At 48.8% G+C, this 23,727-nt stretch overlaps 2 protein-coding genes and 1 pseudogene across 4 annotated transcripts in view; 2 read left to right on the top strand and 1 right to left on the bottom strand.

Annotated features, from left to right (window-relative positions):
• Nucleotides 1-14,273, bottom strand: part of PC (pyruvate carboxylase) — a 66,949-nt gene extending 52,676 nt beyond the window's left edge. Inside the window, exons 1-2 of one of the 2 annotated variants that reach the window (XM_028153803.2) lie at nt 14,212-14,273; nt 10,085-10,120 (exon numbers count right to left, since the gene is read on the bottom strand). The gene's annotated coding sequence lies outside the window, so the exon portion shown is untranslated. Of the gene's footprint in view, nt 1-10,084; nt 10,121-13,765; nt 13,859-14,211 lie in introns of those variants that run through there. The other variant, XM_054724855.1, reaches the window with a different exon arrangement.
• Nucleotides 697-1,293, top strand: LOC103291074 (ras-related protein Rab-9A-like; annotated as a pseudogene).
• A 7,661-nt stretch (nt 14,274-21,934) lies between the features above and the next one.
• Nucleotides 21,935-22,912, top strand: C13H11orf86 (chromosome 13 C11orf86 homolog). 2 transcript variants are annotated; one of them, XM_028153802.2, is made up of 2 exons: nt 21,935-22,192; nt 22,775-22,912. In XM_028153802.2, exons 1-2 carry the CDS (start codon nt 21,935-21,937, stop codon nt 22,868-22,870), a joined length of 354 nt encoding a protein of 117 aa, XP_028009603.2. In that variant the 3' UTR covers nt 22,871-22,912. The 2 variants fall into 2 exon arrangements, with proteins under 2 accessions (XP_028009603.2, XP_028009602.2); XM_028153801.2 differs by having other exon boundaries at nt 22,772-22,912.
• The last annotated feature ends 815 nt before the right edge of the window (nt 22,913-23,727 follow it).

Here is a 23,727-nt window from a genome sequence, read left to right as displayed (position 1 = left end):
AGGTTGTGGGTACAATCCCCGGTCAGGGTACATACAAGAATTAACCAATGAATGCATAAATAAATGGAACAACAAGTTGATGTTTCTCTCTCTCTAAAATAAAAAATAAAAAATTTAAAAGCTGTGTTTTGAGAAGTTATGAGACAGGTCTGTTTGTATGTTTCAGGCAAAATGGTCTGAGGAGAGAGGCTACAGACCTGAGACAGGGAGAACTAGGTGACATGCAGAAAAAAGTGGACGGACAGTTGGATATAAACAACCCAGGTAGAGTTAATTCATCTAGCAAATATTTTTTTGAGCCCATACTATGTTCCAGGCTTGGTAGAACGTATCATAAGCCTTCCATAGTTCTAGAAATACTTGAGAAGAACTTGGTAAAAGACAGACTTCCTGCAGATCAAGCATAAAAGAAGCTTGAGGGTTGGACTCGGGCAGCACCTTCAGCACCGCGTCCAGCCTGCCGGTCTCTGACCCTCTCGCTTTCCTCATTGCCCCTGGACAGAACAGGCCGGAGCTCTCCGATGTCCTCCGTGTGGCCGCGGGAAACATCCTGTACTCCTATGATGAACCTGCACAGTGGTGAACCACTTTCCCCGTTGTCCGCATCTGAGTGAACCTTCCCAGAGTCTGAGAGATAGTGATGATGCTTGAACTGAACAATTAAGCATTCTAAAGTCAGAGATTTTGAGATTAATAATGGCAGGAAAATCATCACTTTTTAAAATAATCCTCCTTGGAGATGGTGGAGTTGGGAAGAGTCCTCTAATGAGCAGATATGTGACTAATAAGTTTGATACCCAGCTTTCCAGACAATAGGTGTGAATTTTTTAAATAAAGATTTGGAGGTAGATGGTGTTACCATGCAGATTTGGGACCCAGCCGGTCAAGAGAGATTCAGAAGCCTGAGGATGCCCTTTACAGAGGTTCTGACTGTTGCCTGCTCACTTTTAGTGTCGATGATTCTCAAAGCTTCCAGAACTTGAGTCACTGGAAGAAAGAATTCATATATTATACAGATGTAAAAAGAGCCCAAAAGCTTTCCTTTTGTCATTTTGGGTAACAAGACTGGCATAAGTGAACAGCGGGTGTCTGCAGAAGAAGCCCAAGCCTGGTGCAGGGACAACGGCAACTACCCTAAGTCTGAAAAATGTGCAAAAGATACCACGAACGTCACAGCAGCATTTGAGGAAGCAGTTCAAAGAGTGCTTGCTACTGAGGATAGGCGAGATCACTTGATTCAGACAGACACCAAGTCTGCACTGAAAGCCCAAGCCTAGCTCCTCTTGCTGTTGATTGCTAGAGAGGTTGCCCGAGCTGCCTAAACAACTCACACTTACGAAAAAACACAGGGGAGAGAGGAGAATTAGCGTTTGCAGCAAAGGATCATCTACTCATAAAATTAAACCATATTGCTGCTTCATAAGTGGGAGGGAGAAGGGACACATTCACTCACAGAAGAATATACTTACTCAATAATGGTACCTTGCATTTATAAATTGTTAATGGGTGTCTAATATTTAATTTCAATATGAAAGTGACAGAGATAATGAGATGACCAAGACTTTAATTATGATTAAAACAAAACACTTGAGTATTCTAGAAATTATTGTTCTTTTCCTGGGAAAATGGAGGACTACTTTTTATATATGTATATTTTAATGTGATTAGTATTCTATTCCTGGTTCAGGGAGAAAATTTCCTAAAGCAAAAATGTTGGATATTAAAGATTAAAATCAAATGCAAAAGAAAGAAGAAGCCTGAGTAATTGTTTTTTAGGAACTAAACTGGCATGTTATTTCTGACAATGTGAGAGATCGGAGCTATCTAAGACTCAGAGGTCAAATGCAGTTGAAGGTTTCACATGGCATCTAGTTTCATCCCACTGCCTTTTGGCATCCATGTTCCCAAGGACAAATGAGCTTTTAATCTTATCAAAGATCCCTTGTATGTAATGTGTTGCTTATCTCTTGCTGCTTTCAAGATTCTTTTTTTTTATTATGATAGGGCTAGGTGTAGATCTCTTTGAGTTTATTCCACTTGGAGTTCACTGAGCTTCTTGGGTGCATAAATTACTGTTTTTCATCATATTTGAGATTTGTTTTGGGCATAGTTCTTCAAATATTTATTTGTTCTGCTCCTTTCTCTCTATCTTCTCCTTCTAAGACTCCCATTATGTATCTGTTGATAGACTTGATGGTGTTCTACAGGATCTGAGGTTCTGTTCATTTTCCTTTATTCTCTTTTCTTTCTGTTCCTCAGACTGAACAATCCCAACTGACCTATCAACAAATTTGCTGATTCTTTCAGTTCAACTCTGATATTGAGCCCCTCTAGTGACTTTTTCATTTCAGTTATTGTACTTTACAACTCCAGAGTTTCTTGATTCTTTTTTTATTTATTTCTACCACGTATTAATCATCGCTATTTGATGAGGCACTGTTCTCATACTTTCCTCTAGTTCTTTAGACATCTTCTAAAATAGCTGATTTAAAGCTTTGTCTATAAAGTCCCATGTCTGGGGATAGTTTCTACTGACCTCTTCTTTTCCTATGCATGTACCATTCTTGCCTCATACTTTTTTTTAAAAAAAGATGTGTCTATTCCTTTTACTATTTATTTATTTACTAGAGACCCGATGCACAAAATTCATGTAAGAGGCTCGGCCCTCATGGCCCTGGCTGCCTCAGGGCCCTGCCCCCCCCCCCCCCCCACTGGTAATTCTGGAAGGTTGTTCCGGAAGGTCATTCCCCTATCTAGTCTAATTAGCATATTAGCTCTTTTTATATAGGCTTTATTTATTTATTGCTTTCAGAGAGGAAGGGAGAGAGAAATAGAAACATCAATGATGACAGAGAATCACTGATTGGCTGCCTCCTGCACTGCATGCCCCACACTGGAATAGAGCCCACACCTGGGCATGTGCCCTTGACTGGCATCAAACCCAGGACCCTTCAGTCTGCAGGCCGACGCTTTATCCACTGAGCCAAACCAGCTGGGGCTCATACTTTTTTTTTGTTGTTAAAAACAAAATTCAGCCATTTCTCTTGACTAAATGTTCCTTGATTGGATTGTTGCTGTAAGTCTTTTAATTTCCAGAATTCTGAAACAGTTGATTTTTGACAATTTTTGCCAGTTTTCTCATTTATTTTATGGAGGAACATCTTTTAAGAAATCATTATTCCACCACTTCCCAGGAATCTGTATCTCATATGTCATTTAGAAAGAGGCTTTCATCCCCTCAAAATAATTTTTTGAAGAAAAGGGGTAAAAGAGAAAAACTCTGATAGTATTTACCCTGCACCTGATCTTAAGCCCCAAATAGTGTTATAAATTGCACCCTTATTTTTTTTAAAATCTGATTCTTTAAAATTAAAAGGACACAGAAAATAACTTTTTTAATGCATAACTTTATCATTTCAGCAGTCGGGGGGGGGGGGGGGATTGGTATAACATTCCAAAATAACGTCAATGAGATGTTATATATTCTGTTTTATAATGTATCTTTCTCATGTAGGAGCATCATGGCTCTTGTACTGTAGGAATAAAGTTAAAATGACAAGTTTGATTATTTACAGTTTGATGGACTATTTTTAAAGTTGAATAGAATGACATAAACAGATTACATATGTAGAAATCTTTTCTGAGGTATATTTTGGTGTTTTCCTATTTTCTGCTATAAAAATGCGTTATACTTTAAGTTGTATTTCTAAAATTGCAATTGCAAATGGTATTTTTCCCTTTTTAAATTTTAGGTTTAATTTTCTCTATATTCCCTCCCTGCCGTTTAATGTCCTGCCCTGTAGTGGAGCACATTTTCCTCTCTCTTTGAACAGACATCCTGTCATTCAATGATGTCCCCGCCATCATTTAATGTACTATCATTTGTTGTTTATTACACAGTGCTCCTTCACCACCCTGAATGGGGAATTCAGAACCAAAGAAGGGAAAGACTGTATTTAAAACTCCTGCAGAGTAGGAATCTAAGACAGTCCTCCACTCAAATATCCTTTTTTTGGAACTCCACAGACCTTCCCTCTTTACCCACATGGGGCCACATAAGCATCAAATATCAGGAGAGAGGTCAGACAGCATTAATAATTTTCAACCAGGTCCCACTCACCACCCACAAGCTTCCTGAGGGCATACCCAGTGACCAGGACAGGAATGCAAGTTCACATCTGTTTATCATCTAAGATCTAAATCTCTATCAAGAATTTAATGGCCACATATAATACCTCAATAAAAAAATATTAAAAAAAAAAAAGAATTTAATGGCAATGGCCCCTCCAAAGAGATTGGTAACACTCCCCTGGGAGGTTAGGGGGAGGTCAGGAGTCAGAGTTCTTACCATTTCCGGGGGGTGGGGGTGGGGGTGGGATAAACTAAAGAATGAGAAAAGGAAGGCATGAGTTCCAGGTGCCAGAATTTCTTGTTAACCAAGGCGGACTAGAAACCAATAACAATTAAGTACTAGACCCCTTTCTCTTAATTTGAAAAGATGTAAGATAATAGGGGTAGCAATGCCAGACCAGGACTCAGAAGACTGGAACTCAAATTCTAGCACAGCTCTGTCACTGGCACGATTTTAGAATTAGTGTTTGGTCAGACAAAGCCTTGGGAGATATTCAAAATCTAAATCCCACCTGTTTTGTATTTTACTTCCACCTATTTGTAGCCATAGTGCATAAGAATGAAGCCTTAAATAGATTAATAGAATCCAGGCACCTGGTATAGCAACCTGGGCAGAGTTCCATGAGACGAGGATTAGACAATGTGATACCTCCACCTAGGGCACATGGGCTGGGAGACCATCCCCCATTGAGAGCAAAATGGCAATGAATCAGGGTTCTGCCTAGCAGTTGGATTCAAAGGTCAAGACCTAGTTTCATCATGGACAGAAATCTTGGACTATAAAGAAACATCATCCAATTGAGAAAGAAATTCCAAAAGTTGCATAGGAAGTAATTTACTAGAGTTTGAGATCACATCATTAATTCCTTATTAGGTAGCTTTTTTAATTCCAAAAAGATATATAGCATTCAAAATAAATATTCTAAGAAAATAAAGACCATAGTATTTATAATTTTGTGTTAAGAAATCTGTGTGTATTTGTTACTTTATGTACTACTAGATGCTCAGTGCACGAATTTGTGCACAGGTGGGGTCCCTTGGTCTGGCCAGTGATTGGGGCCAATCGGGGCCAGCTGGCCGGGAGGAGGGACCGCAGGAGGTTGGCCAGCTGTGGGAGGTTGGCTGTGGGAGCACACTGACCACCGGGGGCAGCTCCTGCATTGAGCATCTGCTCCCTGGTGGTCAGTGCGCATCATAGGGACTGGTCAACCGGTCATTCGGTCGACCGGTCATAACGGCTTCTTGGGCTTTTATATATAGACTAGAGGCCAAATTCAGTGCCCAAATTCGTGCATGGGTGGGGTCCCTCAGGGTGGCCTGCAGGGATCAGCCCGAAACTGGCAGTCCAACACTGCCTGCCACTCCTGCCTGCTGTTCCCGCTCATCCTGGCCCCACTGCACCTGCCACAGGCTTGCGCCCAGTCAGTTCCGATCAGAAGAGGCTCATGCTGCCGCAGTGGCGCTCGCCAGTCGTGAGCCCTGCATATGGCGCCCGGGAGCCAAGATGCAATCGGCCCTCTGGGCAGGCGGTAGGATGCCCTTGCCGGCCCAGGATCCGGATCTGTCCCGCTGACGGTTGTGCCAGTTGTCGGAAGCCACCTGGCAGCCGTTTTTATATCATTTCTTCCTGCGGAGTGTCTAGGGAGGGGAAGCAGCTGCGGTGCCCGAGGCTGACTTCCAGGAGGCCCGCAGCGCCGACAGGATCGTGCCGGTGGTGCCAGTCCGTCAGTGCCTGGCCTATTCTCCGGAGATTGAACCTGCAGGACTACTGAGGGAGTGAGTGGCTCCCCCCGGGCTGGTGGGCTGCCAGGACAGGTCGGTCAGCTGAGCTCCTGTATTGAGTGTCTGCTCCCTGGTGGTCAATGCGCATCATAGCGACCGGTCCACCAGTCGTTCGGTCGCTTAGGCTTTTATATATAGAAGATAATGTTCAATGTAATTTGGTCTATACAGAGTAACAAGTCACTCTAAAGATTCCAACTAAAATATGTAACTAATTGGTTTATATATTTTTTAAGAAAGGTTTGTTTTTTTACTGATTTTGTAGCAAGAGAGGGAAACATCTATGTAAGAACAAAACATTGATCAGCTGCCTCCTGCAAGCCCCACTAACCAGGGATTGAGCCACAACGCAGGCATGTGCCCGGACTGGAAATCGAACTGGCAACCTTTTGGTGCATGGGATGACACAAAATCAACTGAGCCACACTGGCCAGGGCACTAAGTAATTGGTTTAGACTTGTGATTTTAAGTAGGAATTTTACTAAGTTTAAAATCAGTATTGGCAGATGACAAATACACATATGAAAAGCAGCTCAATATTATTAATCACCAGAGAAATTCAAATTGGAACCATGAGACACCACTACACACCTTTTAGAATGGCTACAATGAAAAAGACGGACCATATCCAGTGTTGGTAAGGATTTGGAGGGACTGGAACCCTCCTACACTGCTGGTGGGAATGTAAAATGGTACAGCCACTATGGAAACAGTTGGGCAGTTTAAGTTAAACATACACCTACCATATTATCCAGTCACTCCACTCCCACACATTTGCCCAAGAGAAAAAGAAATATTATGTCCATACAAAGACTTGCACACAAACATTCATAGCAGTTTTATTTACAATCACCAAAAACTGGAAACAACTGAAATGACCAATAGGTGAATGAATGAATAAACAAACTGTGGGGTAGCCACATAATGGACTACTACTCAACAACAAAAAGGAACGAAGTACTGATATATGCCCCCCTCAAAATCTCAAAGTAATGATGCTGAGTAATGGAAACCAGACAAAAAGGGTACGTATTATATGATTCCACATATGTAAACCAGAAAATGCGAACTGATCTGCAGTAACAGAAAGCAGTTCCATGTTACTTGGGAATGGGGGAAGCAGACGGGGATGGGAGGAAAGGATTGCAAAAAGGGGCACAAGAACAACTTGGAGATGAAAGATGTGTTCTATCTTAATTATGGTTTCATAGTTAAGGTTTCACGAGTGCATACATATACATCAAAACTTATATATTGTAGCCCTAGCTGGTTTGGCTCAGTGGATAGAGCGTTGGCCTGTGGACTGAAGGGTCCCGGGTTCAATTCCAGTCAACGGCATATGCCCAGGTTGCGGGCCCGATCCCCAGTAGGGGGTGTGCAGGAAGCAGCTGATCCATGATTCTCTCTCATCATTGATATTTCTATCTCTCTCTCCCTCTCCCTTCCTCTCTGAAATCAATAAAAATATACTTTAAAATTTTTTAAATAAAACAGAATTTTAGGAATGTTTAAGAAAATTTAAGAGCCAGCTTAATTAATTAGATTTACAGGAATTATTTAAGTATTAGGAATGTCTGTTAATCAGACAATTGGAAATATTAAAATAATTAAAGGAAGTTGAATGCAATTTAGAAATTCAATATAAATTTTTCAAATGAGTTAAGTTTGCAATTGAGATCCAGTATTATTCAAAAGCCCCCTTCAAAGTGATTAAAATTTTCTAAAATAATAGAACAGAAAGATTGTAGGCTACACTTTGAAGGGAAACTTGGAAGACTAGCCATTAAAGGAAGAACTAGATTTCAACTTTAACAAATTGAACAGCAATTTTTTTTTTCATCCAAAGTAACTTCTGAATAATCTTTGCATTACACAAAAAACCCAATGGTAGGGATGAGGTGTGGTAACAAAAAAACCCAGCCAGACATGTCACTCACCTGAAATTCATCAAGTCAATCTCTGAGTCCCAGTTTCCTCATCATAAGAGAGGAATGTTTTCCAGAATAATACATTTATTATTCATAATTTAATAATATTAATAAAATTTCATATTGATAAATAGCACATCAGTTAGCAAAAGCACTTGGCGAAGCATATAGTGGTGGGCAAATGTAAGAGATTAGCAGCATGATATCACTCCGTAGTAACTGCAGCCTTTCCCAGACCCTGAGCTGGCCAATGACAGACGTGCAAAAGGTGACATATCCTCAGAGACTAAGCATGACTCAGCATAGCCAGATCACGGAATTTTCCCAGAGGTTTCAGCCAGGGATGGATGTCATCAGGAGAGCAGCTGCTACACATGGAGACTGGCCCCATTTCACGCACAGCTGGTGGAAATGTACTTAAGAGCAGCTTTGAATACTTCCTACCCGCTTCTCTGGCCTTCAAGAAAGATAAGGATAAGGAGTAAGGGACAGCAGCAATGAGGGAATGCTGGGATGACCTGGGCTATGGCTTCTGGCATAATATTTTAAAAAAATGAGCCCCACCCTCCCAAAAAAGCCCACCCTGGCCCCCATGGCTTAGTGGTTAGGGTGTCAGCCTGTACACCGGAGGGTCTCAGGTTTGATTCCCAGTCAAGGGCATGAACCTGGGTTGCAAGTTCGATCCCCACCCCCCGTCAGGGTAAGTGTGCAAGAAGCAACCAATCAGTGTCTCTTTCACATCGATGTTTCTCTCTCTTTTCTCTCTCCCTGGCCCCTCCCTTCCACTCTCTGAGGATCAATGGAAAAAATATCCTCACTCCTTAGGTAAGGATTAAAGAAAAAAAAAAAAAAGCCCACATCCAGAAGCACCAAGGAGATATAGCAAAGGAGGAGGGAAGAGCAGCAACCTTCCCCCCGAGGGTCTTAGTGTGGCAACTAAGCAAAACTCCAAGACTCAGCAGGGACTTAGAGACTGAAGACCAAAAAAGCTCTTTAACAAATTAGATGACCTGGGAGAAGGCAGCCCTTCTTGCCACCAATTTTCCCTTCCTACTGATGGATGTGGTGGAAGACACACAAGGGGGTGCAGCGGGGTGGGGATCCGAATATTTAATTCTGCTAATCAGCCTTCTCTGGATCCCCGATTCTCAGCTCCATAAGATAGGTGGCTAGGGACCTTCACCCAACTCCCCACCTCTCCTCGCAGGAATGCAAGGAAGAGCAATAACATTCAACTCTATCTATCAACGGAGAACAGGAGGACGAGATAAGCAGAGAGAATAGGGCAAACTCAATTGAGGCTGCTGCTGGCCCAAGAGAGAGCTGCGGGGAAATCTCAGAAAGGTGAACAACTCCTGGGTCAAGAAGTGTCCCCTGAGGAAAACAGCTACACTATGGGTAGAAACCCAAGGAAAATTCCCCATACAAAGACATCTTCACTCGGAGCACTGAACTCGGGCTCTGGGGAGAGTTGTCCTTGAGCAACCAAGTCCCCAGGGCACAGGCAGCAGGGTGGAGGTGGGGCGAAGCTAGTCAGAGAGCTGGCTAGAATGTTCACTGGGACCAGCAGCAGGAGACAGAACTGGATCATCAGGTGGACTCTAGCCAGAGGGCCCTGGTTTGCAGCTGAGGAGATGCACCTGGCTCAGTGCAATCAGGGGAACGCTGTGTGAGGAGAAACCTGAAAAGCAGGAGGTCACACAGGGCAATGCTGCCTGAGCACTGAGAGAGGAGGAAGGGACGATTCCACCTTTACCCCTCTGGCACTGTGACGCCCGAAGACTGAGCGTCAGTGTGAACAGTGGGTGCCAAGTGTTTTTACAGCCAGCTGACAGAGCCAATAGCCACAGGCTGCCCAGAGTCCCTCACCACCAGCACCTGCCTTCCATGCTGACTCAAGGGGGCTGCACAGACTGCCCGGCCCTACAGATGCTTCCTCGGGTTCTGAGGAGCCTTGCCACCCTCCCCATGACCAGTATCCCAAGTCACACCCTTCTAGAAGAAGGGCTTCCTGGGGCTGACCAGTTGCCAACTGGGACCAGCGAGGGACCCAGATGTCATTTTCCAGTGAAAACCAAGAAAGACTGGGAACAGACAAGGACTGCTTTTATTTTCCAAAAATCAGAGCTTGGCCATTATTATGCATTGCGCTTGATAGCCGACATGCCGGGACTGCTGACCTGGACAGCTGCTCCTGAAGGAGACCCACCACCCCACGACCTGGGTTCAGGCACAGGACTTACCCTCAGGCCTTGTCAGCTCAAAGAGGCAGGCGCAATCTAAAGTAAAAGAAAGAGAAGTGTTACTCTCATTTCTTCAGCACTTCCAAGAGCACCTAGGAGTGGCAAGAACAGAGATTCAGAACCCAGAGAAGAACTGTCACTTTGCTTCCATCAAGGAGAATGGGGGTGTGGGGGGGGGGCGCACCAGGAAAGCACCCCAGCTCTGCTATCCAACGCCTGGGCTCCACCATTGCTGCTCTGCCACCCACTCCTGTAACCACTCAAAGCCTGTTTCCTCATCTGTGAAATGGGAATAGTAACAACACTCCTCTCACAGGATTCCTGATAAGTCCACACAAGTGCAGCTCTGGCCCCGGGCCTGCTGGAGAACACAGACCTCAGCCAATGCGCTTAGTAAGAAGCATTTAAGTAAAACCCTTTTCTGGCACTCACTACACAGGAACAAGAAGTTCTAGAAACTTTTATTGTTTCATCTGAAGTACTTTTCTTCCTGTCCAATTCCATCCAGCCCCAGGCCTACTTTCTCCGCAGAGCTGTCTCCAATCCTTCAGAGCTGAGTGCTCCTCCAGATTAGATTCCCCGAGCCTGCGTCCTATCTCACTATGCACCTGACACTAATTTTTGTCTTATGTGACCGAGAGCTGCTATGTCTCCTATTTCCCCGACTATTTCCTCAGCCCACATTGGGGAGCTCACAGGCCACACCTGTCACTCAGCTCTAGTCACTGGTAAATCAGGAACAAAACGGAGACACAGACCAGCAAATCATCAAAGGAACTGAATCATTGATGCCCTGGTGGGTTACATCAAGGCTGAAAATGAATGCCTGAGGTACTCAATTCAATAAAATATTTATTTGGCATATACCTCCCATAGGCACCAGGTCAGAAGGCACAGGCTCTGCTCCCAAAATGCCAAAGAGCAGGTTGTGGGGGACTAAAAAACTGAGGGTAAGCAAAGGATAACACACGAGAGGGACCCATGTAGGGACCCCAGCCACACAGTCTCCCAGCTGTGTAGATTCTGAGGGATTTAGTCTAACCCATAGTTCCTCACCTTTAAATGAGGAGCTAACAGTACCTCTGTTATAGGGTTGTTGTGTCAATCAAAAAAATACATGTAAGGGGCTTAGCAAGATCCCTGCCACCACATAATAAAAGGTTGGCTTTTATTAATAATAAATCATTACATATCATTATTATTAAAAGAGAGGAGCCACGTCCAAATGAATAGATCTGGCAAGGCTTAATGCCGGAAAGCCTGCAAATAATTCTGATAGGATAAGATAAGAGGGAAAGTCCTGCAGGGGACAAGGACACCGGGGACAAGAGCAGCGGAGGGACCAACACGAGGAAGCAAGTTTGGGGGCAACAACAAATGGTCTCACATGAGGACTGAGGCAGACAGACAGGGCACCAGTTGGGTCAAATGGAAGAAAAAGCCCAATAGGTGGGATCTTATCTTCTCACTCAATAGGTAAGAGGAAAGGGCTTTGCGTCATTTCCCATCTCCCACCATCAGGCCCTACTCCTTTCGCAGTTTAGCAAAGAATTCACAGCTGAGACTAGAGGCGGCTAAGACCAAGAGGTGAGGGATGGTCGGTCAGGCCCAGATGAGGTTTCAGAGAGAGAAGGCACAAGGCCCCACAGCTGAAAGGAGTCCACGGATGACAAACAGCATGCTTTCTGGGTATCGGGAGCAGGGGGCTGTTCAGAAGAGAGTAAGATGTTATTGGGAGGCAGCCAAAGAGAGGACCCCCCACTAATCCTCCAGGGAAATGTTCACCTGAGGGAGGCCCAGCTCGTGGGGAAGAGTGCCACCCAGATCTGGACAGGCTGGGTCTACGAGCACAGGACCCGGGACTGGGCTACGGAAGTGAGACAAGGGAAAGCGAGGAGGACAAAAGGGCGAGTGGCCTGAACTGGCACATCCAAGGCAGGAGGGATCCACCGAGGCTACAGCTTCCAGGACAAGCCTCCCCGAGGGGTAGGTGATCCTCAAGGGGAGGCCTGGCACAGACAGGGTCAGCGAAGCTGGAGCAGGCTTCAGTAGCGAGAGATAAGGCACAGAGGGGACTCAGGGGTAAACTGTGGAAACTCTGAATGACGGCCTAATTCAACAAATCAATATTGAACAACTACAGCGAACAACGCTCCTTCCTCAGGGCAGGGAGGCCGCTAAGAAACACAGGGTTCCTGCTCACAAGTGGTTTACTAGAACACCGACAGTCACCACCTGTAGCTCAGGCCTCCTGCTGGGCCCTCAGAGCCCCACCAAGCACCCTGGCGCCCGCCTTTGGACCCCGTCTCATTTCTGCCTTAGCAGCACCTTAGCAAGTGCCCTCTCCTGTCACCCCTCCTGTAGAGGCCTCTTCAGCGACCCAACTGGGAAGTGCTACTTCTCCCCCGTTCCCCTGCCACCTTCCTCAGCCTTCCTCTTGCAGGCTCTAGTCGCTTAAAACTCACCTCTCCTCCGTAATAAAAACCTGGCTCCTCAAAGCCAATCACTGCTTCTTCAGTGCCGGCTGCAGTGGAATCAAACGAAGCTCACGACTCACCCCATCCACAGAGCTTTCCCCACTCCATCCCTGTCCCGCCCCCAGCCAGTCCATGTCTCCCCTCCCTGGCCTCAGTATGTGGTTTGGCCTGATTTGTGGGCCTCTACTCAACTTCCTCTTCCATGTCCTCCCAGGGGCCATACCTCGCCAGCATGGGCTCTGTACAAACACGCCGACTTGCTGCTAAAAGTTCTATTTCTTTTTTCTCTCCTTCAATCAGTTTGTCAGCATTTCTAGGACAAGGATTAATTTCATCTCTCACGTCTTCTCTCAACGCCCAGCCTAGCGATCTGAACATGGTAAGGTGTGCAAAAGAAGGCGAGTAAGAATTCAAGAGTTAAGATGCAGAGCAAGAGCAGAACAGCTGTATCCCCGGGTTCATAGGAATGCTGAGCACATGCACTCCCAGCATGAGCATTTGCATCACAGGCAGGGGAAGGGTGACCCGGGGAAGCCAGGGCTGACGGCAGCAGTGGGTAAGGGAGCAACAGAAAAGGCAAAAGTTCAGAGCAGACTCAATAGCTCTGGTTATGATCTGCCAAATACGGGCACCTCCTTGAGACTCAGTTTCCTCAGCTGCAGAATGGGGATCATAAGCCCTGGCATACTTTCTCACAAAATGAACAGGCAATCAAAATTTTGAACAAGTTCAAAGCTGCCAGGATCCTAGGACCTGGCCTAACCCCTGCATCTGTGAGATGAGAAAGAGTTCCCCAGAGATGAAGCAACTCAAAGTACACAAAGCAAGGGACCTTCATGGCAAGTCCTGAAAGCAAGGCTTCGGAGTTCAAACGTTTCCCAGGCCGCCGCTCCTCGCCGCCCCCCCCCCCCTCCCCCTCGGCTGCGCTCCGTAAACTGCTGAAAGCCGTGAAAGTAACGGGCTGCGCCCGGCCCCTCCTCCTAACTGAGCAGCCTCGGGCGAATCACTGCTTCTGGGCTCCTCGAGCTTCTTCACCTGAAACGAAACGGCCCTGGGAATACTCCACAGGGTAACGAGGAGGAGGAGGATCCTACGCGAGACGCCTGGAACACGGAAAACCCTCGCCTTCCAGGCCACGGCTTTCCTCAGAACGGAGCAACTGCCAGTATGACGGGGAAAACCCGGGCTCCCCATTCAGACAGACCTGCGTTCGAACCCTCACTCAAGGACCTAGCACAAGGCCTTTTCGTGCTCCGCGCATCAGTTTCTCCATCTGCAAAATGGGCCCGAAAGCAAGAATAAGGCCGCCGCCGGTCACCAGGGGCGCGGGATGGACAAGGCCCGGCTGGAGCCCGAAAGGGAGGGATGCTCACGGAGCGACGGGCTGGGGTCAAGGGGGTCCCCGGAGCGAGGGTGTGAGGGAGGGACGGACCCACGCCGACCGTCCCCCACGAGGGGGGAGGGGAGGGGCGGCGCAACTCGCCTCGCGCACCGTCCGCAGCTGTCTCCTCCAGCCGTCACTCGCGAAGCCCGCGCCGCCGTGGCGCGCACGGCCCTTATATAAGCGTCCCCTGCGGCGGCGCCGCAGCGCGCCCACCCGCTCCCACCCGCCGCGGGGAGAGGAAGGTGCGCGGCGCCGTGGGCACTCACCTCTCCGCCGCCGCCGCCGCCGCCGCAAGTCGTCGCCACCGCCTCTACAGACGCTAGCTCCGGTGACAGGGAGCAGCTGCGGTCTCGGCGCAACCAAACTTGCTTCGGTCCATGCCCCGCCTTGGGACTTCCTATTGGCTCAAGCAGCCCAACCCCTCCTGTTATTGGACAGTGGGCTCCGTCACTCACCACTCCCCCGTTCAGAACTCCTCCTTACGCCCGTCTGCCCGTCACATTTAAGCCTTGGCGCCCCACGTCGGCCCCGCCCCTCGCGTCCCCGGCGGGTCCCTGGATTGGTGACGAGGCTGGTAGAGCCCGTCCCTGGCGCGCCACCGCCTACTCCCTGGACTACAGAGCCCCACGTGGGCCTCTCGTCCCGGCAGCGGCCCGCAATAGGCGGAAGTGGCCGGTCTCGGACACCCTGTGATTGGTTGTCCGCGGGGGTGGGGATGTGCGATTCATTCACCCGAGTAGCACGTGTCTCCCAAAGCCGCAAGCATAACAGATCACACCGGAGCTCAAGGATCCAGGCTAGATGCAAATACAGACAAGCGGACGGAGAAGAGGTCGGAGGAAAAGGGTTTGCGAAGGGCAGGAGGAAGGAGAAGGTGCACGGGTTTACGGGATTGCGTCCTTTAGCAACCGTAGGGGTGGGGATGATAGGCGGAAGGCCGTCCCTGTGTGACCTTGGACAAGCAACCTCACCTCTCTGAGCCAGTTTCCTACTCTGCAAGTTGAGGCCACGCAGGACCTAGAGGGCCCCAGAAGGCTTGGTTGAACGGAAAGCTTCATAAGTCATAAGCTGGGCTCTGTGCCAACCGGGGGATAGGGGAGTGGCCAAAATAAAATATACGCCTTCCAGTGAGATAGCACAGACGGTAAACAAAATATACCGTACATCAGATGTTATCAGGGCATGGAGAAAAAAATGACCTGCTTCCAGACAGTTGGGAGGATCAAGGACTATGAGAACATCTTGTTAACTAAAAATTGCTAATTGAGCACGGAGAGATAATACAACTCCGTTCTTTTCTCTCTCTCTCTCTCTCTCTCTCTCTCTTTTTTCTTTTTCTTTTCTCTATGTTGTGTCTGCTGTGTTTGTCTCTCCAACTTTCTAAACTTCCCTTCCATCTATCTGGCTGAACTCTAACCTGGGACAATCCAACATAGCCATTTTAGTAGCAGAAAATGAAGTAAAAGCCCAATTCTCCAGATTCACATACTCATTTGATTAACGAACACCTTTTACTATGGGCTTGGTGCTATGCCTGGGACACAGTAGTGAAAAAGACACAGTTCCTACCATCTTGTCATAGAAGCTAACCTTCTATTACATGTCCAACTCCAAGGACTCTTTCTACCTCACAACTTACTTTATGCAGGAAAGAGTTAAAGCTGTGTGACCTTGGGCAGGTGCCCAACCTCTCTGGACAGAATTTCCTCATAAAAGGGTTTAGACATGTTGGCCATTAAGTCTGTTATTTTCTTGTCCCTATTAATCTGCTAGTGTGTGTGACTTCAACACTTCTTGGCTGCATTTTTTCTCCTCTGCTGTGCACATGTATGATGTGGGCCCCTGTGATACTCAGGAAAGGCAAGGCCCTGCGCTAGGGCTGGCCATGCTGTGATGCATTGGCTCAGTCCTGGCTGGTCCTTGTGAACTCCTGGGTCTAGAGCAGAGGGCAGGTGGCTCCACCCAGGTTCAGGTGACTCCCTGGGCAACACCACCAGGTGGAGATCTGAACAAAGAAACTAATTGAGAACTAGAAAATGGACTGTAGTGAAACCAAGGAAGTATGGAATTTGAACAGTTAGCTCGGGCACATAAATTACCTAGTTCACATTAAATTAGGAAACCAGACACCTCTCCACCCAAGCTCTTCTACCTCCAGGTTGAGTTCCCCAGGACGGGTATTCCATCCCAGACAAAAAACTCCTGGCGAAAGCCTGGGTGGGAAGTTCCATGTGGCTAGAAAAAACATGCCTCAGTGTGGGCTTCGGTACCACTAGTGACAGAATCTCCTTGGATCAGGGTGCTAGTGGGAAGCTCAGATTCCTGAGCCCCAGCCCATGGTTCTCACTCATTTTAACCACCAACTCAGATCTTAGAATCAACAGCAGAATACCACTCAAGTCCGTTTCTGAGGAATGGGATCCTCAGAAATAAGCATTGCATTGCTTACTTAGACGCTCCTCAAATGGTTCTAATGTGGGTCAGTGTTGAGAGGCCTAGAGAAATTGTTACCCAGACTTCCCTGATGATGAAAACCCGCTGGGGCTCTTTAAAACAAAACAGATTCCTGGACTCCCAACCCCTGTGGATTCTGATCCAGTAAGTCTAGGGTGGGGCCCAGGAATCTTTTTACTCATTTATTTATTTTTAACAAGCCCCAACTGATTTTTGAGATCTGGGAAGTCTGAGAAATTTGCCTGTGTTCCTAGGAGGGTGCAGGGGAAGCTGAGGCGGGACAGAAAGGCGAGACCAGTCTATGGATGGCCAGGAGTCTAGCTCAGAACTAGTTCTCTTACTGTATTTTAAGAGTTGCTCAGGCAAAGAGATAAATTATCAGTTGAAATATACACAGTGTTAAATTAAATGTGTATATATGCACAGCCCCTCACTTCATTTCTGGTGGGCATGATGTCTTCAAGGAAAACTCTAGTGACCTTAACCTTCAGGCTTGTAATTCTATCTGATCAGTGTGGGGCCCAGGTCTGAGCCATGGCAGGTGGAACACATTCGCTGAGGGCTTTTTGCTGGCCCGACTCTGAGGGGCTGGATTCCAGGCCTACTGCTGGCTGTGTCCTTGGGCAAGTTGCTTCACCTCTCTGAGCTTCTGTTACTTCATCTAAAAAATGGGGCTAGCCCAAGCTGGTTTGGCTCAGTAGATAGAGCGTCGGACTGCGGTCCGAAGGGCCCCAGGATTGATTCCTGTCAAGGGCACATGCCTGGGTTTCGGGCTTGATCCCCAGTAGGGGGTGTGCAGGAGGCAGCCCATCGATGATTCTCTCTCATCATTGATGTTTCTATCTCTCTCTCCCTCCCCCTTCCTCTCTGAAATTAATAAAAATATATTTAAAAAATAAAATAAAATTTTAAAGTGAGGCTAAGCTCCAGAGTGGTGTGAGAGTGAAATGCAATCACAAAGGTAAGGCTCCTGGAGAAGGGGCACACTCCATCCCCACTGCCTACCAAGTTCAGTCAGATTCCTCTTCCTGGCCCTGGAACCCCCCGAGAGTGGGCTTCAGTTTGTCTTTCTAGATTCTTCTGCAGCCCAAGGACAACCCTGTGTGTTCCCAGGCTCTAGTCACCCGCAGGATCCTACCCCATCTCTACTGCACCAGTCCTCCATGCTTTTGAGGCTGAGCTCCAACACCACCTCCTCCAGGAAGCCTGCCTGTATTCTCTCCACCCCCAAACCAGATGTGGTCTCCCATTCTCTTCTGGGCAACCTCAGCACTTGGCGTCTATTTTAAGGTGCCTTCCTTTATGTAATCAGAATTCCTCCTTTGTCAGGGGTGGATATTCTACCTGATCCCCTTGGCCTCACTCCTTGGCACCATCGAAACAAAATATTGTCCGGCCAGTGTGGCTCGGTGGTTGAGCATCGACACAGGGGTCCTCAAACTTTTTAAACAGGGGGCCAGTTCACTGTCCCTCAGACCGTTGGAGGGCCGGACTATTGTTTAAAAAAAAACTATGAACAAATTCCTGTGCACACTGCACATATCTTATTTTGAAGTAAAAAAACAAAACGACAAAAACACCCGCATGTGGCCCTCGGGCCGTAGTTTGAGGACGCCTGGACTAGGAGGTCATGGTTCAATTCCTGATCAGGGCACATGACCAGGTTGCAGGCTCCATCCCCAGTAGAGGGCGTGCAGGAGGCAGCCAATCAATGAATGATTCTCATCATTGACGTTTCTATCTCTCCTCTCCCTTCCTCTCTGAAATCAATAAAAATGTATTTTAAAGTAAAATAAAACACTAAAGATTAAAAAGGAAACGAAATCTTGCCTGTGGTGTGTAGATGAGGATTAATTTCAATGGCTCACGAATAAGAAGGAACATCTGGGCAGCCTGCCCTGGTTTGCTGCCTTCTGTATCTCTAAGCCTCACTGCAGCCTTAAATGGCACCAGCCATGTAACTCTCGGAACCACCTGAGGAAATAGATACTGTGTGTTTTATTAATTTCAAGGCATACATTCCCCCCTGCCCCCTGCATTTTACCCCTGAAATGATCTGATAAATGGGCAATGGGTATTTTTATTTTATTTTATTTAAATTCTTTATTGTTGAAAGCATTACATATGTCTCCCTTTCCCCCCATTGACCTCTCCCTGCCCACTCCCACCCCCAGCACAGGCCCTCATGCCCCTACTGTCTGTGTCCATTGGTTATACTTATATGCATGCATACAAGTCCTTTGGTTGATCTCTAACCCCCCCCCTCCCCCCCATATTCTTTCTTAATGGTATGTAAAATAATGCTCCTGCCCTGGCTGGTTTGGCTCTGTGGATGGGGCGTCGGCCTGCAAACTGGAGGGTCCCAGGTTCGATTCTGGTCAAGGGCATATGCCTGGGTTGCTGGCTCAGTCCCCAGTGGGAGGCATGCAGGAGGCAGCCGGTTGATGATTCTCTCTTATCATTGATGTTTCTCTCTCTCTCTCCCTCTCCCTTCCTCTCTGAAATCAATAAAAATATATTTTAAAATAATGCTCCTTTTCCATCGAGGATTTCCATCTTAAATTTGATGAAATAAAGTATTATATCCACTTTATAGCTGAGAAACTGTACACACAGGAAGCTAAGTCGCTCACTCGAGACACATAGCTGCCATGGGAAAGTGCTTTCAACTCCGGCAGTTGGATGGATTTGGAGTCCAGGTGTCACGGGTGAGCAACCTCCATAATGACCTCCTACAGTCCTGCCTCCTGGTGTTCATGCCATGCCCTCGGGGGCGGGGGAGGGCCTTCCCTGAGTGCTGGCTGGACCTGGTGACTGGACTTGAAGGAACAGAATATGGCAGAAATGGTGGGAGGTCACTTCTGAGATCAAGTTCCCCGAAGACTGGCTTCTGCCTGCCTGCTATCTCCTGCCCTCTCACTTGCTGGCTCTGATCGAAGCCAGCTGCCACGTGGTAAGCTACTCTAGAAACTGAGGCTCCCCGTGCAACAGCCTTCAAGGAACCATTGTGTCAGAACAACAAGTGTCAGAACGACCTTGGATGACCGAAGCCCCCCGGCTGGAGCCTGCAAGGGACCCCAAGCCGGAGGCCCAGTGGAGCTGGGCCTGGATTCCTGACCCACAGAAACTGGGGTCATACATGAGTGCTGCTTAAAGCCACTAAATTGTGGGGTAATTTGTTAGGCAGCAGTAGACAAGGAATAGCCTCCAATATTTAAGATCAAGTATTTACTCTCATGCCCTGGGGACAGAGAGATGAAGATGTTGTCCTGGCCCCTAAGGGACACACAGCATGTGACTGCTGCTCCTCTGTGCGTTTGGTTGGCTGCAGAGGAAACTGCCTCCCTAACTGAAGCTGAAAGGTCAGGCAGGCTCCCAGGGGAGGTGTCACACTGCAGGGTCTGGAAAGATGAGTAAGAACTTGCCAGGTGAGAAAGGCAGGGAGGAGGGGGAAAAGAAAACACATATTTCTCCTTGTCCTCCGGAGATTTGGGAAGTTATAAAATCACACACTTGGCGAGAGGGTATTCAGCAGCTCTACGCTTGACGCAAGAGCATGATTCACCCCAAGGCTCTTAGGAATGTGCGAGTCAGCAAGCTCCTCCCTGCTCAGACTTTGGTGAGGGTGGGGATTTGATTGGACTCTGCTGGGGTGAGGGCACTGGAGATTGTGTAACGGTTCTGTTGCTTTTTAACCAGGTTCCGGGGTTTAGCCTTTAGGGGCGCGGTCAGGGTTGGCATGAAGAGGCCTGGGTGTGGATCTCAGTCCACCTCTGGGATGGGACGGGACAGAAGGCCAGGGCCCCCTTTCTCCATTCTCCTCTTCACACTGGCTCCATCTTAGCGCTTCCGGCTGCGAGCTGAGCCTGGTGGATATGAAGAGCCCTTTCATCCCAGGAAGGCCTAGAGAGAGGCAGCGGTTCTCAACCTTCCTAATGCCGCGACCCTTTAATACAGTTCCTCAGGTTGTGGTGACCCCCAACCATAAAATTATTTTCGTTGCTACTTCATAACTGTAATTTTGCTACTGTTATGAATCGTAATGTAAATATCTGTGTTTTCCGATGGTCTTAGGCGACCCCTGTGAAGGGGTCGTTCTACCCCCAAAGGGGTCGCGACCCCCAGGTTGAGAACCGCTGGCCTAGAGAGTGAGAGAGAGGGAAGAGAGCAAGGCCATCCCAGGGACAAGTCTGAGATGAGCCAAGAGTTGCAGCCAGCACTTCCCCGACCCCAGACAGGGGTGCCCTGTGCAGCAGCCCAAACATAGAGGAGGCAGGACCCCCCGGCTTCAAGTTCTGCCTCTGCCACCAACAGGGCAGGAGAGCGGAGTGGTTGAAGCACTGGGCTCCAAAGCCAGGCTGACCCAGGCAGGGCCCAGCTCTGCCACCTGCTGGGCACACTCTCTGGCCAGGTGCCTAATCTCTCTGGGCCTCCTAATCTATAAAAGAGGGATAACAATGCCCACCTCGTAGGACTTTTGTGAGGTTTAAATGAAATACATGGAGGAACCAATAAAAATGCTCAGAAAATAGCAGTTAAAACAAGAAGTATGGACCAGATGTGCGAGATACCTCTCAGACCTCAGATTCTAGGATTCTGAGGAGTTGCTGGGCAGCCCAAGTACCTTCCTCCTGCCCTTGTCTTGGGAGAAAGAAAGGCTAATACTAGTTCTCTCCCTTTTGGAAACGCCCCCGTTCGTGATTTTATTTGATTTTCACAGCAACCCATTTTACAGATGACAAGACTGACTGAGAGGGGAAGGGTTTTGCCCGAGATAATAAATATCACCAACTCACTTTTTTAAAATTAATGTTTTTATTGGTTTCAGAGGAAGGGAGAGGTAGAGGTAGAAACATCAATGATGAGAGAGAATCATTGATAGGCTGCTTCCTGCATGCTCCACACTGGAGATCAAGCCAGCAACCCGGGCCTGTGCCCTGACCGGGAATCAAACTCTGACCTCCTGGTTCATAGGTCGATGCTCAACCCCTGAGCGACACCGGCAGTGCACCAACTCACCCAGGGCCACACAGAGGGGAGTGTCTCTATGTGAGTGTGTCTTAGGATTTGGGGATAGGACTGTCCTCTGCAGCCAATTATCCCAGTTGGTTGAGGGCTAATGCTCAACCAATGGAGCCACACTGGCCAGGGCGGGAGCTGTCCTGTTTCTTAAAGCTCACCTCCGTTTTGCTGCTGAGCCATTTGTTTCCAGTGTCGACCGAACACGTTTGGACAGTCAGGGTGCAGGAATTGGGGGAGGCCAAGCTCCTCAGAGATGGTGTGGTCAGGGAAAGTGGCTGGGGGTAGAGGCACGCTGGGGAGAGGCCTCAGGCTTTGCCCTAGCTGGAGAGACAGTGCGGAGGGTGACTCAGAGACGCTTGGCCCCTGTGGCTTGCCCTTTGCTTTATGATGGCCACCTCAGCTAGCACCGACCTTTGCCCCCAAGTGAGCTCCCGTCAGCTGGGCGGAGGCACCAGGCCATCTCAGAGGCTAGTGGCTTGCTGAGGGCCTGGAGCAGTCCTGCGTGTACAAACCATGGGGACAGGGCTACGCAGCCAGTCCTTGCGAGGTCCACGGCCCTCTTATGGCAAGCTCCAGGAGCCTTGGGGAAAGCCCCTGCGACGGTCGCTGAGCCTCAGACAGGGTCGTGAGAAGTCCAGACCCTCCGATCGAGACCCAGAAGGACTGGACTCCTTTGATCAGGAGCGGCGGCCAGGGGGCCTGGGGGACACGGAGCAGCTAATCCAAGCTCAGCAAGGAGGCAGCCGGAGGTGGCTGAAGCAATATCAACAGGTCTGACGGGCGGATGGATGGATGGATGGATGGATGGATGATGGATGAGTGTTACACGGTGAGGGTGGGGACTCTGAGGAGTGGGACCCAGGGCAGTAAAGGCTCAGAGGTAGAAACATACAGTGCCAAGAACCAAGAAGACAACAGCTTTTGGAGATGAGGCTGGAGAGAGAGGTATCCAGGGACCATATTTCAGAGGGCCCTGACAGCATTTGGACTTTATCCCATAGGCACTGGGGGGTCATGGAGAGTTTTAGCCCGTGATATAGTCGGAGCTGGTTTAAGATGATTAATCTGGCAGTGTGTTGGATGGGTGGATTTTGCTGGAGGCAAAGCGATCAGCCAGTACAACTTCCCAGGGTTATATCTTGTGCTCCCTGTTCCCGGGGAAAAGGGGGGATCCAGCTGCCCTTGGTGGGAGCTGCCCTCGGGGCCCCTGCCTCCTCCTGTGGAAGAAAGGGTCCCTAGTGCTTCTCTCTGGGGTCTACCACCACCTTGTGGCTGTAGATGGAACAACACCTGAAACCCACCACTCAACCCTGGGGCCGTATGCTGATTCCCCGCTCCTCTGTCTTCCAGCAGGTGAGGAGAAGGTGGGAGAGCTTTGTTGCCAGCTTCCCCACCGTGACCCTGAGCAGGCCAGCCTCCCCGCAGCCCCCTCTGGACACCACCAGCTAAGGATGCTGGAAGCCGTGGTGGCCCCTGCTGTACTCGATGAGACGACCCTATCTACTGACCTACCTCCTCGTGGCCCTGCGGGACTGTGGATGAAGTGGCCTCCTCTACGGGGACAGCTCTGGCCTTCCTTACAGGCCCCGAGGCCTCTGGCACTGGCTCACTCAGGGCCCTGCGCTGCCCCTCCGCCTGGTCGTCCATGCCAAGGCTCTCTCACAGCGAAGACCCCAACATGGCTGGGAAGGAGGGAGCTCAGCTCCTTCCTGGTGGATTCTACCCTCTGGAGAATGTCATGGAGGCCCCCCTCCCAACAGTGACATGTAGGAGGGTCTTAGAAGCCTACCCAGAAGTGGGGGTGTCGCCGCCCCTGGTCCCCACACAAGACCAGTCATAAACCTTCAGGACAGAGCTCGGTGAAGCCAGGACCATGGCTGAGAGGCTCTCCGAACTGCCTTGTCACTGGGCCATGTCCCTCCTGCCTTTCCTTCCTGCCAGCTGATGGCGGGGGGTGGGGCCTGGGCCTGGGAGCCCCCTGAGGGCCAGGCGCGGGTCTGGGTGCTCCTCGGTGCCCACGCACTGTGGCTGACAGGCTCAGGCCCGGATATCGTCACTTCGGTCCTTACAGGATCCCGATGATGGAAACGGGGGAAGCCTTCCCTCCCCTGTGACAGAGGGGGAAACTGAGGCCCAGGGAGGGGGGAGAGATTGTTATCTTTGGCATCTCTGGCCCCACCCCACCCAGTTGCCAACACTGGGGGTGAACACTCGCACTGTGTCTTTGACACAGGAATAAAGATTGCTGTGGTGACGTAAACCATTTGCCTGGTGACTAACTCGCCTCTCCAGCTCCCCTGGGGGGG

This window comes from Eptesicus fuscus, chromosome 13 (assembly GCF_027574615.1).
Source record: "Eptesicus fuscus isolate TK198812 chromosome 13, DD_ASM_mEF_20220401, whole genome shotgun sequence".
Taxonomy (NCBI): domain Eukaryota; kingdom Metazoa; phylum Chordata; class Mammalia; order Chiroptera; family Vespertilionidae; genus Eptesicus; species Eptesicus fuscus.
Note: the sequence above shows the minus strand (reverse complement) of the source record. Positions and strands in the feature narration are given on the sequence as shown.